Genomic DNA, 17571 nt, shown 5'->3' with positions numbered 1-17571 from the left:
GTAGAAACAGCAGAAATTTGAGCTGAGGCATCAATGCACATGCAATAATTGCCATTTCACACTTAGAATTACGTTTCCCCATTATTTTGATAGAGATAGCTCTTAAATAGCTTTAATCTAGGGATATACATCTTGGCACACACCACTACAAACTCGTACTTTTTTCAGTTGATGTAACAAATCATCCTGATTGTTAATTTGATTTGTCAATAAATGAAATCTTATTTTGCACTTTGTTATAATGGATTAAATAAAATGGCCAAAATCCAAACGTAAAAAAGACTAAACAAAATTTTCCAGTACTAATTATACTATGGGTTTACATTTTATCATGCAGTTGTGGGTAAAATTGTGTGGTAATTCAGCACAATTACAAAAAGCTCCAATGTCAAAACTTAAGCGTTTGTTCTGTGCAAAAATCAAAGACATCCTTTTTCCTGAATCAGCTATCCTGACAAAGCCCCTACAATGCAACCTAGTGCCATTCAGTCTTTATTTAAAAGGCCAGAGAGGCTTCTTGAAAACGACACTTATTCACAAATCTATTTATATACATCATATATACTATACATATCGAATTGATTTTGACACTAAAATAAGTCCCATACCATGCCAATCCAAACCTGAGACCACATTTATATAGTTTAAATCCTTTGAAAAATGCCAACGACATTAATATATCCCATCTCCTTCAATAGTAGTGCCAAAAGAAGCTTTAAAAACACAATAGTGCAGGGCATGACATTTGAGGTGAAAGGATGCAAAACCAAAAAAGGTTGTCTTTTCTTGAGTTCCTTTCGCAAAAGGAACCTAAAAAATATCTAGACGTTTTAAACCAGTACCCCTAGTCAGTATAGTACATCACAGTGTGAAAAATACAGCTTTCTTTAGGTCTCAATGTTAAGTCTGTCAATGAAGCTTTTGATAAATATAAAGCTCATACTACGATATGCATTTCAAGTATAATTATAAATTATGGCAATGCAATTGGGCAAGAGTAATAGGATAATCTATTTGGTTATCTTACATGTTATGAGTGCATACAAAAATCTCTTTGACAAACTGGGAGACCTGCTAAAAATGTGCTCGTTAAATTTAAACATCATAAAACACGTAACCCAAGACAACAAGTATAGAACAAAAAGTGAACTTGAACTGAAAAGATGACTGAAACTCAAATTATGGAGGACAGGCAGTCTTTATTTGAAACGGGATGGGGAGAATACAAAACCGAAATAATAAATTTAATAACAATAATTATAATTATAATAATAATAAAAACAGTACAAGACAGGAAGATGGAGGGGAGGAATGACGCGAGATGTGGAGTGGTGTGGTTGGGGAGCAGAGCAGGCGGGACAGTGTGAGTGGTGCTGTGTGAGTGGGGGTGAGTTTGTGTGTGTTTGTACACGAGGCTGAAGTTAGGAATTTAAAGAGCTCTTACACTCCGCCTTTATGGCGCCACAGTTTATGGGCACAAAGGGGCGGCGCGCGGCCCGGCGCAGCCTGATGAGATCACGGCACATGTGACGCGCCAGCTTGGTGAGGCGTGTGGCCTGTAGCAGGAATGCCTGCTTGGTCTTCATGGAGGATTTGGGGCTGCCGCTGTTCCTCATCGGAACCATGTGGGAAGACTGACGGGGGCCATGGCCGCGAGAACGTGGCTCCTGTGGTGAAAAAGATGAGGAAATGAGGGAATGAAAAAGGGAACATGAATGGAGACATCAAAATGAGCAAGCGAAAGTCAGAGAGACAACATGATTCTGTTAGAGCGGCATGTTGATTGCAAAATTAAATTGAGTTCAGAGATGAGACAATCCTCTAGATGTCTGCTTCACCTCTGCACTATAAATAACAAACTCTTGTTGAACAGATCAAGGCTAATGCAAAGGATTTAAAATAACTTTATGGCAATGATGAGAATACTTTTGTTAATCATTATGAATAGAAATCATAAGAAATTCAACAATTCTGGTTCTGATTAAATTTAAAGGGATAGTTCACTTACTGTAGTTTAGAAACTGATAGCCTCACCCTAACTTTTATTGCATCTTTTTTCCATCTGTAACTCATACAGGTTTGGAACAACATGAGGTAGAGTAGATGATGCTAAAAGTTTTTATTTGGGGTGAACTGTACCTTTAATGATTCAGGTTATTTAATGGTTTCATTAACGATTCTCTTAGTAAATTAAAATGATAGATTGCAAGCTCACAAGACACTATAAACCTATTTATCAATACAATTTTTTGCAATAAGGCTTTTATGACTCAACATTAAATACTGTACTGAAATACTCAATTACTTAGACGTCTTGATTCAAGTTAATCACACAGTAACAGGCACACAATACTTCCCTCATGTAAACTAGATTTCATTACGGTTTAGTGTACAATAGAGTTCAATTACCCACTCTCAATAAACATCTATATTTGTCATCCCAGGAAAAATTAGATGTAGTAATCCAGAAATCACTTTATTTTCTGTGTGTCTGTGTGACTATACACATGTGAAATGAGTGATCCTCTTCGGATTGTTTGTTTTACGTTATAAGGTAATTGTAAAACTAGCGCAGACCTCTGAGTAGCAGGTTAGCGGCTAAAAGTTAGTTTACAAATGGTGGCTGCGGAATCTCAAAATTATTTGTGTGTCATAGGTATTTGAGCAATCACAGGGTGCAGCACCTCCCACTGTCTGCCACAGTCCCTATATGCCCCAAAAGTACCCAGGAGCAAAAGCAGGAGCTAGAAATGTCCCCTAAAATGGGTGCGAAAGCGACGAAAAGTACTAGGTCCAGGCAAAAGTACTTAAAACGGGCTTTAGTATCGCCAGTGGGAAAGGGCCGCTTTTCTCACATGAGGAACTATAGTTCATCGTAGCCGTATAGCTTATAGAAACACAAGGAGTCCGCAACCATTTGTAAACAAACTTTTAGCTGCTAGCCTGCTACTCAGAGGATTACATTTCCTTAACAGAAATAACATATAACAAACATGGTATCCAAAGAGGATCATCCATTTCACGTGTTTGTGTGTGGCTTCATTGGGGGATGCTTTGAGTTTTCATTGCATCTGTACTGTTTGTACTGTATGACTACACAGAAAATAAAGTTATTTCTGGATTACTACATGAAATTTTTCCTGGGATGACAGATATTAATAATCTGATGTTTATTTCGAGAGTAGGTACTAGTGGGTACTGGGACTAATCGTGACTAAGCGACTTTTCGTCGCTTTCACACCCGTTTTAGGGGACATTTCTAGCTCCTACTTTAGCTCCTAGGTACTTTTGAGGCGTATAGGAACTGTGGCAAACTGTGAGAGGTGCTGCAGCCTGTGATTGCTCAAAAACCTATGGCACACAAATAGCTTTGAGAATCTCAATGACTGCAGCCACCATTTGTGAACTAATGTTTATGGAAAATGGGTAATTGAACTATTATAAACAGTTATGAAATCTAGTTCACATGAGAGATGTATTGTGTGCCTGTTACTGTGTGATTAACTTGCATTATGATGAGTTTAAGTCAATGAGTATTTCAGTACAGTCATTTATGTTGAGTCATAAAAGCCTTTATTGTAAAAGACTGTTGATAAATAGGTTTATAGTGCATTTTCAACATGTTGTCCGCTGAGTTCAGCATGTGCTGCATGGAAGTCTGACCGTCTCCCCTCTCCTCTCACTGCAGCTTCGGATCGCAGCATCACTCGCACTTTTATTTTTATGCCACATTTCTCAGGCTTTAGAAGTGTGCTAAACGCGTGAGGATGTGTATTTATCATGTTGCATGTATGACTAAATCACACAGGCCTATTAAATAAAGTTAAAACTGTATTTGCCAATACTTTAGAGAGAACCTAAATATAAACCATATAAATATTAACAAATATTATTGCATTATATAATGCTTAAAAGATTATTAAAAACAACAGTGCTGATCATATCCACCACTGAAAGCTGCTGTTCAAAAGAACCCCGAAGCATAATTGCCTGCTGTGTGATGTCACAGTAATTTTATTATATAGCAGTGCCAGAATCACAGTCAGTATTTTAGTACAATGACAAAAACATTTGGTTTAAGTATATATATATATATATATATATATATATATATATATATATATATATATAATAAATAATGGAATAAGAATTGGTTCCCGACCCAAACAAATCACATATTGTATACCTCATTGTATATTTGCACTCTCTAAGCACATTTAGTACTTACGTTGGGTGCAGGACTTGGAGGTGTTTTTTCTTCTGCACCATCGGCTCTGCTTGGCATCTTCAGGCCACCATATTTTTTCCAGTACATCCAGCAGGATACACACAGACGACATTGCATGTTAGGAGGACCCCAAGAATACCATTGAGGAGATTGTACAGCTGTGAACAAAGAGGACAGAAATAATGACATACACACTACAGGGCCTGATTATGCATGATGGCTCCTATTCTGGCAAAGGAAAAGAGGAAATCCTCTTTCCACTCAATTAATGGGAATTCTCACTACAACTCAAAGTCCACTGATGGAGCACTCAGCCTTCACTGAAACTGAAGTGCCAACGGAAGAGAGGTGTAACATGATGTTCTACAACACAATGAAAGGATTAGATGTTGAGAGAGATCCCTTCATGCTCCCAACATGTGTTCATTACCAAAAAGCAATATTGATCCAGACTAATCATTGCTGATCACACAGATTGCAATACGGTTGCTTTTATTGATCTGATTGGAAGATAAAAGGGTGAAAATGTAGCATACAGACTCCATTGATTACAGAAAGTGTGACATGCTCTCAGGGAGAAGCAGTGAATAGATTGGATGGCTGTGTTGACTGTAATTAGGCGAAGAGGGTCCTTACTCACCAAAACAGCTCTCGCATGCGCGGCCACCTCCGGCTGTGTGGAAACTGCCTGTGCCTGCTGCACCATTCACAGTTGCCATTTTGCCATTACTAATGGAGATCTGGTTAGGGTTGGGTTTGTTGCTGCAGGAGGAGATGCAAATTATATTCCACACTATAATCTATTACAGAAGAAAGTTTATGAATATTGTAGAGGCCTTTGAAAAGCCAAAATGTTCATACTCACTATGTGGGGATGTAGACTTGTTTCAATTTGCTCTCTGCTTCAGCTGCCTTCAGTCTTTTCTGTACAAATTGACAAGCACTCAGTACTAAGCGAGATCAAGGACAGTTACAGCAAACAAAAAGACAAATTTCTACAGCGGAGTTCAAGTGTCCACATTGAAATTCTGGGTTTTAAAATCTCATTCAGATATGGAAAATACACAAGGTTTAAGGATTTTTTTAAATGAACATACCAATATTTAAGTTTCTGCACTATTTCTAGGGCACTAATCAAATAAGCAAATTTGGGACAGTGACTATGTTAACTCTGTTGAACAAAAGGTCAGATATTCTCGCTTCCACTGAACCGCACATGACACTCTTTGAAACTTTAAGAGTGGACTTTCAAAGACTTTCGAACCCCACTGTAATTAAAATGTCTTTTAGTGTAAGGTACAGCAGATCACATTTTTTTACAATCATATAACTTGTAAAAGCTGCTCACCTGTTGAACATATCTGTCTGTGGTTTTCCACATGTAATAATACTCAATGATGCTGGTCAGGGACTTCCATTGAAGCTGAAATAAAACAGAGGACAAAGAAAGACCATGAGGAAGTTTAGTACTGAAGAAACAGCTCAACTTACTGTTTTTTTTTCTTTTATTTTTGTCCTAAAAGCTCTCCTTAAAAGCTTCCACTAACACAAATCCTCAAGAATGCTAATGAGCAGAGATAGAGAAAAAATGCTTTAAATTGCCTGAATTTATGGAGCATTTATTCTGAGCATGGCATATCTGGAATCACATGCAGGCTCACATGATTATTCATGAGCAACTGCCAAATGCGAGAAAGCGTGGATGAAACAGGCTAAAAGAATTTAAGTAATCTTAATATAAAGCTGCTCGAGCCCCCACTTTTGGCCCACGTCAATGTGAGGTTGAGCAGAGTATAAATACGAACAGCGGTGTTCTATACAGACAGCTGGAATTATGAAGAACACTTAGATTAACATCCTTAGGTGCTGGCTATGTATCTTTAACACTTGTGCTTTTTGTTGTGGTTTTCTCTGCCTTTCTTTTGGCTTTTGAACTCCGTAAGGAATAAGAATGGGAATCATCAAATATGCTATGAAAAAAATGGTAACTATCCTCACACTGATATTATAGCTCCAAAATTCTTTATTAAATCAACTAACTAATAAATTATTTTAGTTAATTAATAAAGTATTTTGGAGCAATAGTATCAGCAGTTAGTTGATATGGATACTTAAGTCGGCATTGAAATCAAAATTGACTATTTATTTTATTAATGCATGTTTCTGGTCATATTGTGAACAATTCATCCATGCATTTTTGGTTTTTTTTTTAACTCTAAATCTTTGATCAAAATGTCATAACTTGCTATTCTGATGATATGACTGACTCTTCTCTGCTGACATATGCAAAACCGCACAGCAGTTAAGCCAAGTTTTTAGTTAGTTTTAACTCCGCCACCTTTAAGAGTCATGTAAAAAAATCCTGGCATCAAATCAGCTAATGCAGAGATGAAGAGGTGGTTTTTGGCTGTTTCCCTCTCAAAATTCTGTACCCTACCCCAAACTTGGTTACGGGCCCGCTGGCTTGAATTAACATTTCGATGGAGGAATAACAGTGAATTTCCAGTTGTGTTTAAGACATTTCACACCTTAATGCATCCAGAGGTGATCACTACTGAATACAACACGTGTTGGATGCGTATAATAGTTTATATATTTTTTAATGCAGGTATCTTGGGATGTACAGCACGAGTAAATTTTATTTTTCCCTTTATATTTAAGGCCCAGGTATACATATTTTTTCTGCATTCCAGATCAGACCGTGTTTGGTCGACAGCGTTGCCTTTCAAAGTATACTTTTATTTTTAACACGAATGAATACGAACGCATTCGCCGATAATGCGCACAGACGAGGACTGAATATCTGGGCCGTAAGATGACAGTCCTCACAGACTGTGCTAAATTTCTTCATGCATACTATGCGCAGAGCGATCAACAAAGCAGACAACTGAAGTAAACTTAGGCTTTAGTGTATTGTGATTAAAAACGTTGAGATATTGTGATCTTTTACTCGCTTGTTTCTCATTCATCTGCATTGGGCTCCAGCCTCGTCTTAAGCAAAGACTGCATTGTGCTGTGTTTGTGGGCTTGTTATGGATTAATGTTGTCAGTTAGATCATTGTTCGGTTCTCAAGTCACTTGGGCACGGTGAAAAGGGTTTGTGTCTGTTAGGGCTGGGTGATATGACGATATATATCATGGCGACGATATATAAGCGTCAATCGACAGATTTTGTTTTATCGTGTATATCGCGATATGTAAATATCCATATGCGCAATCGTGACCATATCTATCTGTGGACATACTTCACGTGAAACTGAAACCAGGCTTGAGCGGGGGATGAATTCGCCTGTTATTTGCATGCGCTGGTTTAACGCCAGGAATTATGCAGATCAGGCAACGGCGCAAACGCGCCTACAATCTCGTGGCTGATTCTTTGCTATTCTGATTTTGCAGGCTGGTTCTGAGCACTCTACAGCGGAGGAGGCAGAAATCCACCATGACCTGACTGACATACGCTGCCGGGACAGCATCACTGTGATCCAGACACCTGAGTCATCTCTTTAACATGCCGAGATGTGCTTGACTACACCGCACATCTGTACGTCTCCATCATTTCATACATTTTTGATGATGTGATCAAAAGAAAAGTTAAGAAAATGAAGAGGAGGGGGCCTGGGTAGCTCAGCGAGTATTGACGCTGACTACCTGCCCTGGAGTCGCGAGTTCGAATCCAGGGTGTGCTGAGTGACTCCAGCCAGGTCTTCTAAGCAACCAAATTGGCCCGGTTGCTAGGGAGGGTAGAGTCACATGGGATAACCTCCTCGTGGTTACGATTAGTGGTTCTCGCTCTCAATGGGGCGCGAGGTAAGTAGTGCGTGGATCGCGGAGAGTAGCATGAGCCTCCACATGCTGGGAGTCTCTGCGGTGTCATGCACAACAAGCCACGTGATAAGATGTGCAGATTGATGGTCTCAGAAGTGGAGGCAACTGAGATTTGTCCTCCACCACCCAGATTGAGGTAACCGCGCCACCACAAGGACCTACTAAGTAGTGGGAATTGGAAATTCCAAATTGGGAGAAAAGGGGATAAAAAAAATAATTTAAAATAAGAAAATGAAGGGGAACTTATTAAAACAGTTGCGACATCTGGTTCACAAAAACTGACACAGATTAGAAAAATTTACTCTGCAAACTGTCGCGTGACGATAATCACTTGTGGTAATACTAACAATCTGTTTTAACACTAAAATGAAGCACGGCAAAGAATATTGTGAAAGCCAGAAGGTGCGCTCCGCATTAATTTCTTTTTTCTTTTTTTTTTGAAGACGCATTTTTGTTGTGTATTTTTTCACTACAATTATGTCATATTTTGTTACTTTGCTTCTTCAGTTCAGATCTTCAGTTTCTTGAGGAAAGTTTATAATAAATCTGATCAACAACATAGACTGAAATGTGGCATTATGTGAAATTGAGTATTATGGTAAGGTTGATTTAAAACCGAGTGTTTATTTTTTTCTTGAACTTTGTCAAGTTCTAAATAAAGAGAAAATGATATAAGAGGAATTAGTTTTCATTTTAAAAGTATTTGTTTCATTGACTAGATTTTCCAAAAACAGGCATTACAATATGTTTATTTATTATGTTAACCGATTTGTATTGGTTTTCCAGAAAAAAATTACTATATCAAGATACAATATATTGCCAAAAGTATTCGCTCACCTGCCTTTAGACGCATATGAACTTAAGTGACATCCCATTCTTAATCCATAGGGTTTAATATGACGTCAGCCCACCCTTTGCAGCTACAACAGCTTCAACTCTTCTGGGAAGCCTTTCCACAAGGTTTAGGAGTGTGTTTATGGGAATTTTTGACCATTCTTCCAGAAGCGCATTTGTGAGGTCAGACACTGATGTTGGACGAGAAGGCCTGGCTCACAGTCTTTGCTCTAATTCATCCCAAAGGTGCTCTATCGGGTTGAGGTCAGGACTCTGTGCAGGCCAGTCAAGTTCTTCCACACCAAACTCGCTCATCCATGTCTTTATGGACCTTGCTTTGTGCACTGGTGCGCAGTCATGTTGGAACAGGAAGGGGCCATCCCTAAACTGTTCCCACAATGTTGGGAGCATGGAATTGTCCAAAATCTCTTGGTATGCTGAAGCATTCAGAGTTCCTTTCACTGGAACTAAGGGGCCAAGCCCAGCTCCTGAAAAACAACCCCACACCATAATCCCCCCTCCACCAAACTTCACAGTTGGCAAAATGCAGTCAGACAAGTACCGTTCTCCTGGCAACCGCCAAACCCAGACTCGTCCATCAGATTGCTAGATGGAGAAGTGTGATTCGTCACTCCAGAGAACGCGTCTCCACTGCTCTAGAGTCCAGTGGCGGCGTGCTTTACACCACTGCATCCGACGCTTTGCATTGCACTTGGTGATGTATGGCTTGGATGCAGCTGCTCGGCCATGGAAACCCATTCCATGAAGCTCTCTACGCACTGTTCTTGAGCTAATCTGAAGGCCACATGAACTTTGGAGGTCTGTAGCGATTGACTCTGCAGAAAGTTGGCGACCTCTGCGCACTATGCGCCTCAGCATCCGCTGACCCCGCTCTGAGTTGCTGTGATTCCCAATCGCTTCCACTTTGTTATAATACCACTGACAGTTGACTGTGGAATATTTAGTAGCGAGGAAATTTCATGACTGGACTTGTTGCACAGGTGGCATCCTATCACAGTACCACGCTGGAATTCACTGAGCTCCTGAGAGCGGCCCATTCTTTCACAAATGTTTGTAGAAGCAGTCTGCATGCCTAGGTGCTTCATTTTATACACCTGTGGCCATGGAAGTGATTGGAACACCTGAATTCAATTATTTGGATGGGTGAGCGAATACTTTTGGCAATATAGTGTATATATCGTTATCGTGATATAAAATTACTCATATCGTGATATAAGATTTTGGTCATATCGGCCACCTCTAGTGTCTGTGTGTCAACTGCAAACTCACATTCAGGTTTGCCTCCATTCTGTGATGCAATGGCCAGTTTTCACAATCCAATCAACAACCGATGGATAAAATCATGTCCCCGCCCTACATTTTTTTCTTGTTCAATAAGCCGTTTCACTCCTAAATATGTCACAATCCGGAAGAAAAGTTGGTCTCTACTGTTTAATTGAGACTTTTTTGTCCTTTTTTATTGCAATGTGTCTTCCACCTGTGTCCTATTTGGGTTGGATGTGCACACATTTGTTTTGTTTTTTTTATCATTAGAAATAAATCGATCAGGATTCCAACTCTGGTTCTTATCTTTACGCTTTTCTTAACTTTTATACTTGCATTAAAAAAAGATTACAGTTAAAAGCTGATGTGTTAACCAAACAAGCTTACATCAGTCTACCAGGGACTCGTTTACAAGATACCATGCAACTACAATCAGCAAGAACTAGTCGCCAGATTTACCAAAGTTTGCGAGGTTCATAGCATTAAATCTTTAAAAGTCATTTTTGTTTTTATTTTGATTGGATCACTTATAGCAAGTAAAGGGATATTTTCAAGCACATTTCCTGTATATATTTCACTTTGCTGTCACTTTGTTCAGAGTTATGTCCAACTTCGAATTTATCCATCTCATGTAAAATGCAAATTACAGCTGGTTACTTTGCATGTCGATTAGACAGCACTTTCCTGACTAAGTGGGTGTTTCTTGGCCAGAAAGTGAACAAGACTTTATGCCGATAGGCAAAAGTCTGCCAATGCAAGACTAAATAGCTAATTAATGTAGTAAAACTTACCAGGGTCATACCAAATGCTAACTTCTTGTGTGATGTCTTTTACCAGCTACAATAAGATTTTAGTAAGCTAAATCATTTATTTAGTTTTATCTATTTTCTATATAACTTTTCCTAAATTTCAGCTCATGTTCCTAGCTTACTTTCACCATCATTGGGAATGAGATCAAATTTAGGTGCAAGCTTATGGGCATGCCAAATGAACAATTCTTGAACAATGCTCATATCTCACACTTTGTTCTTAAACTAGATCTCTGCAATCACATATTTGTTGCCTTCTACTTACAAAAGAAATCAATATGTAGCAGTGCTAAGAGAATCCTTTTCATTCCTTGGCTCCTCATAACAAACCAGTTCTATTAAAAAAAAACAATGCTCAGTTCCCTAAGCATGGGTATGGTTTAATCAATGGCAGCTCAGCTGTTGCTTTAGAGAAACTGGAGGCTTGTAAGATTCCTGACAAAAAGGAATTGTGGGCTCTGCTCTCCTCAGCTAATTACTGTTATTGCGACAAAAAGCTCAATCCTAAGAATGAACCTATACATTTCTCCTTTGTGTTCTTTGAGGTACAGACATCTCATAGTTAAGAGACTGTAAGACAGTGTGTACAGAATAGGGCTGAAACAATTAGTTGACCTTATCGACAACGTCGACAATAAAAAAAAAAAAAATGTTTTAAAAAAAGGTTGACAATTTTTCGGTGTCCAATAGTCGTTTGATCTCATTTAACGTAACATGAGATCATATGAAACTCTTAATGATTGCGTGCGAGAGCAGAACTATAGCTCGCGTCTGATTGAGGAGAGGAAGAAAACACAGCTCACAGTCCAGATGCACTCCAAACTTTCCAAACAGCCAAAAAATGTAATGTAGATCGCAAAGTATGAGGGAATTATAATGCAAAAATACAAAATAAGTAAATACAGAAGCACTGTCATCATGAAATAAAGCAGAGCCGGATCTGGCACTCTGCTTAAGGAAAACATGCATGTCAGAGCATCTAAAAATGCAAACATTCAATAAATTCATCCTTTATTAAAGTTCAAATAATAAGGAAGTGGGTCATAAACTCCGAAAATGGCATGTCTCTGTGCAGTCAGCGCCGCTTCTTTAAGTCGTGTGAAGGGGGAGAGATTGAAACTGCACCCGGCTGATGCACACTCTAGCACAGGGATGCTTGTCCCTCGTACGCATTTGCTACAGCTAGATTATAACATGATGGCTTGCGACGTGTTGAATCATAATATACTGTGTGCGTCACGGTGTGTATCTTTTCATGAAGAAATTGGCGATACGCAGCTCTATTAAGAAGAGAAAGTTTGTTTTTTGAGAGTTAAAGATGGATCGAAGTGAACATAAAGGTGAGAGTGTAGTCTTAGCCCATTATACACTGGAACAAAATAAGTTTTTGATTAGTCTTTTTTGGCTTGTTTTCCAAAAATAATATCTAAAACTCCTTCAAAACAACATACATTTACTTTAGGAGCTATACTGCAGATGAAAAAATTGTTATTGGAGAATGCTTAATACAATATTTAAATATCTAAAAATAGCCTACTTAAAATAAGATACATTTACCTGAGAAGCAACATAAGATATTAGACTTGCTTTTTGACAATCTATCTTGTATACGAGTATATTTTTTTCTATACTGCACTGGCAGAAGTATGATCAAGTGAAAAAAATACACTTATATTTATGGTACAATCTCTGAAAGCAAGTCTAAATATCTTATATTTTGCTTCTCAAGTAAATGTATCTTATTTTAAGGATTTTAGACAATTTAAATGGAAAACAAGACAAAAACACTTGATTACAATAGGATTTTTTTTTTTTTTATGAATTAAACTTAAAAAAAAAAAAAAAAAAAGAAAGATGACTACACAAGTTTTTCCTTGTTATTCAGTGAATGTCATTTAGGGGTATTTTTAAAAGATGTTTTTGTCCTCTTTATTGTTAGTAAGCACGTTTGTTTAATAAAACTTAAGTCGAGGCACAATATGAATAGTCAGTTAAGAGCTAATGATTATTCGTTGCAATAATCTCCCGAATAGTTAAATAATCGTTCTAAAAATCGTTAGATTAGTCGATTATCAAAATAATCGTTAGTTGCAGCCCTAGTACAGAATGTTGAATCAGCCAGAAAACTTGATAATCAGGCATGTGATGACAGATTGTTTATCATTACTTCTCTTCTATTAATCACAAATCAGTCACTAAGAATGACTGCTTAAAATACAGAATGGAAAAGATTAAGAAAAACAAAGATGTTCAGTGCACCACTCAAACACCAAGTAAATCATAAAAGGATTATTTGGCGTTACTGAGGAAGTACAGTCAGGGCTCGACATTAACGCTTGTCTGAGACAAGTGGATTTTTGAAGGGGCAAGTGAAAGAGAATTGTACTTGCCCGACCGGACAAGCAGACTGATTAAAACGACAATAACAAAAAAATAACCAGCTATATTTGTGATAATCTAGGCCTGTGTCACTTATTAGAAAGTTAATATTCTTATTCTGCTGTTAAAAGTAATCCAGAGCATGTCATTTTATAATTCGCAAGCAATCTAGTAACAGCTGCGCCCTGTTTGATTGACAGGCGCCGTACGTGTGTGCTGAACATGCGTGCGCGTGTGTGTGAAAATGCTCGCGCTAATGTGCACCTGAACGGTCAAATACATTTCAACTTTCCGCCAAAATGCCAGTCTTGGTGAGGTATTCATTTAAACACAGAGAGTGATGTCTAAAGTGAACGTAAACAGCAGAGAAAAAAGTGGTTTTGTATTCAAATGTCGGACTTGTTAGTGTAATTGAGCTAATAGACCTGCTGCTGTCTAGTGTGTCATATTAATTAAACAACCATAACAAGAAAATGAGAAAAAACTCACTGCTCTTAACCTGGTAACTTTAGTAGCTTTAAAAAGTATTAATGTATTATAATCATACAGTAAAGTCTAGTAGTAGTTTTATGTTGCATTTCATTCTGAATGTTTACTTGAATACTTGATAGCCTACTGCTGTTAAAAACTATTAAAGCTGTTAAAAAAAGCACTGAATTTTCTTAATTTTATTCTATTATTTTTAATTATTTCTATTCATTGCTGTTTTTTATTATTATTTTATTACTGACTGTTTACTAGTGTTGCATAACTACTCAAGAACTTGAAACCATTCTTTCATAATAAACATATTAGTTAGTGTTATTATTTGTTGTGGTGTTGAAGCTGGTATTGAGAATCATCAAATTTCACTACAGACTACTTAAATGTTGGTATTGTGATAATGTACAGCCGTTATTGTACATGGTAGATCATGCTGCAATAACATGATGAAAAAGTAGATCTCATTCCAAAGAACTATGAGCACCCCTGCTGTTAATGATGGCGATGGAGGCTTTCCTTTATTTGACTACCATTCGTAACATAAAATAATTACTATATGACAATAGCCTCCTCCCCTACCCAGTGCAGTTTACATTTCTGTCACAGAGAACTGAGTTGATTGCATAGGTACACTATTAGTTTTGGGCATCAGTCATAATTTTAGAAAATATATATACGACATGTTACTTGAGCATGTAACTTAAATGTGCTTTTTTCTCTAAAGGCAAGTAACTTTTTTACTCGGACAAGTGAATAACCAATTTACTTGTCTGAAGGACAAGCATGTGACAATCCTTAATGTCGAGCCCTGACAGTTGTTTTTTATTCCATTTTAAGAAGCAAACCCCCCGAGTGAAGAAACCCTATTTCGAAGACCAATAGAAAACAGATCTTCCTCCTGTTCACACCATAACATTGAAGCTCTCACTCACAAATAAGTACTATTGTCTCTGGATGAACAGATCAACTGTGCTCAGTTAAGTCAAGAAGCAACATGCTCGAAGCCAAATCATTTCAGCTAGCTAAATCATCCAATCACTCAAGCTCACATCATGTCTTCACTTCATCTCAGCTGCACTGGCATATTCCTGCCCCACTTCCTCCATCCTATTATTACTAGTGCCACTCTATTTTTCCTCCTCAAAACCTTGTCTTTTCTGTCTCTGCAGTGACGACAGCCCCTCATATACGAGTCCTGTGCTTTAAAACATATGAATTTCATTACATATAGGCCATAAACAAAATTTCAAACCAACTGTCATCTTCAAACAAATGAGAGTAAACGCATGTGTAGTTCATCACAACTATGGCCATGTTGCACATGGTGCTTGTGCTATCTTTCTTTAAAACAAATGCCACTTGAATTTATATTTTATTATGTAAACTGCTAATGCAGTGTCCAAATGCTTTTTGTGACCACTATATATTTCGGTATGTACTGGAGAAAGTCAAATGTTACAATGCCTGCTAGCCACTCACAAAGTCTTGCCGGATGTCGTTGAAGTCTTTGCCGTATTTCTCCAGCGCCTCCTCGAACAGGTTCGCCTCTGATGAGCTCCACTCCTCCATCTCATCCCGGCACAGCACAGGTCCTCCTTGAGGAACCAGCACGCTCAGGGCACTGGACAGGTCATAGCCGTGCCGGTGCAGGGTGTCCATGGCATGGAACTTAAGAGAAAAATGAAAATGGAAAGAAATAATCAGGATTTTTCACCTCATCTGTGAATATATTTAGTGTGTTAGACGGTGCTGATGGGACGGGTACCAGTGTGATGTCTCGTGAGGCTGCTGCGGCACTCATGTGTAAGCTAGGCTGCCTGACTGAGCTGCTGCAGTCCAACGCTCGAGCAAATGTACCAACCGCCCTGTACACAGACCATCAAATTTATTATACAATATTATGCAAGTATCATTATTCTAAGGCCACATTTACACCTTGCATTAACATGCATTTTTGGTGATCAGATCGCTATTGGATTGCACTTGACCACATTAAATGACAGGTGTAAATGCACCCAAGACACACTGTGATCAGATTGTGATCGGATCACTGAAACCACATTCAGAGACGGTCAGGGACGGATTCTGAACTCATTCAAGAAGGTGTAAATGCACACACATTTTCATTATGCGGATACAATTACGTAAGTAATCCATTATGTGATGAGGTTAGTACGCTACAGTCATCCATTGTTAAAGCGCTGTGTTGTGCGTTCTTGTCTTTTTCTGTTAATTCAGCCATCGCAATGTAAAGAACACAACAGACACTGATGTCTTGCAATCTTATCACCCGAAAAATGTTCCATGAATTATTCCATTGGAATATTATTGAAATATCTCATCTCTCTCCTCAAATCCCACTCGCTCACGTCTCTCTCCCGTTTCCGACTCACACACGACACTCACATAAAACCAGTCTTCACTCACGCATTTCAGATGAGAAGCATATTTACGAACGCACTGAACGTGAGATGAATATCATTACATTTGCTTCGGTGACACAAAATTTAGCTTTGGCAGCTGCCAAAAAAATTTAAATGAAGGAAAAACCCTGCGAGTCAAAGTGATAAAAAGCATCTGAATTATCCATCAGTGTTTTTAAAATTAGCTGAAAAACAGAACATTTTCAGTTACCACAGGCTCTAATGTAATATGCAAGTAGTGTTTTCCATTTTGCGCAGGTAACTTTGATTGGATCACTATCCAGCTAAAGAATATCCAGATACTATCCGAATATGAAACGCATGTTAATGCAAGGTGTAAATGGGGCCTAAGTGACAATCAGTTGTTGATAATACAGTTTACAATTTTTCCACTAATAAATATTCCGGTTTCTTGTAAGGATTTAGTTTAAAATTAATCTTTGATTTATTAATATGGCAGAGGTAAAGGGTAGAAACAGGGTTCCCACTCCTTTAGCCCAATAGACCTTATTCACAGCAGCGGCATTTTTTAGTTTTGATGGGAATGACAACGAGGCTGTGAGGGATAGACGTACAGTCTCTTCAATGGACTGTACTGCAGTTTAAAGAGTTTTTGATCGTTCTGCAGACAAAACATTTATAAAAAAAATTCAAGAACATTCAGTAAACAAAAAACTCCAGACAACATGAGATGTTGAAAATCAGATGTCATCTAGGAGCTTTATACCATGCGTGCCATTGAAAAGATGGTAAATCCATTGTCATTCCTATTAAAAATCTTTATACCATGCGTGCCATTGAAGAGATGGTAAATCTATTGTCATTCCTATTAAAAATCAAAGATGCCGCTACCGTGAATAAGGTCTATGGATTTCCATGACTTTTCCAGTATTTCTAAAAAGCACTGCATATAGATTACACTCACAAAGACAACTTCTAGCTGATGCAATATTTTAGAGCTGAGCATACCTAGAAAAATGATGACATTCAAAATTACCATGATTTAAGAGGATTTAATTAATTTCCATGACTTTTCCAGGCCTTAAAATCATAATTTTAAAATTCCCTAATATTTGCAGAATTTCCATGACCATGAGATCCATGCAAAAAAGATCAAACACATACCGAGCCACAACAAGGAACTGGTCAATCTGCTTGTTGGTGAGAGGACAATCTGGGTCCCATATCTTCACCTCCAGTTTGGACTGGTCTCTGTCATCAGGTTCTCCTAGAGACAAATTTTCTTTTATTAGAGCTGTCTGAAATCCAAAGGCTTGTAAAATCTGCAAACAACAATTCTGTCAAG

The 17571-nt window shown here is 38.1% G+C and overlaps 1 protein-coding gene across 4 annotated transcripts in view; it reads right to left on the bottom strand.

Annotated features, from left to right (window-relative positions):
- LOC127423419 (metastasis-associated protein MTA3-like) overlaps positions 1 to 17571 on the bottom strand; it is a 48869-nt gene that overhangs the window by 16112 nt on the left and 15186 nt on the right. For all 4 annotated transcript variants that reach the window (XM_051667696.1, XM_051667697.1, XM_051667699.1 and 1 more), the window contains 8 exons: positions 17391 to 17493; positions 15608 to 15707; positions 15322 to 15510; positions 5577 to 5651; positions 5094 to 5152; positions 4869 to 4990; positions 4229 to 4386; positions 1445 to 1667 (listed from right to left, as the gene is read on the bottom strand). In XM_051667696.1, coding sequence (XP_051523656.1) covers positions 1445 to 1667; positions 4229 to 4386; positions 4869 to 4990; positions 5094 to 5152; positions 5577 to 5651; positions 15322 to 15510; positions 15608 to 15707; positions 17391 to 17493 — 1029 coding nt within the window. The remainder of the gene's footprint in view (positions 1 to 1444; positions 1668 to 4228; positions 4387 to 4868; positions 4991 to 5093; positions 5153 to 5576; positions 5652 to 15321; positions 15511 to 15607; positions 15708 to 17390; positions 17494 to 17571) is intronic.

Source organism: Myxocyprinus asiaticus, chromosome 32, assembly GCF_019703515.2.
Source record: "Myxocyprinus asiaticus isolate MX2 ecotype Aquarium Trade chromosome 32, UBuf_Myxa_2, whole genome shotgun sequence".
Classification (NCBI taxonomy): Eukaryota; Metazoa; Chordata; class Actinopteri; order Cypriniformes; family Catostomidae; genus Myxocyprinus; species Myxocyprinus asiaticus.
Note: the sequence above shows the minus strand (reverse complement) of the source record. Positions and strands in the feature narration are given on the sequence as shown.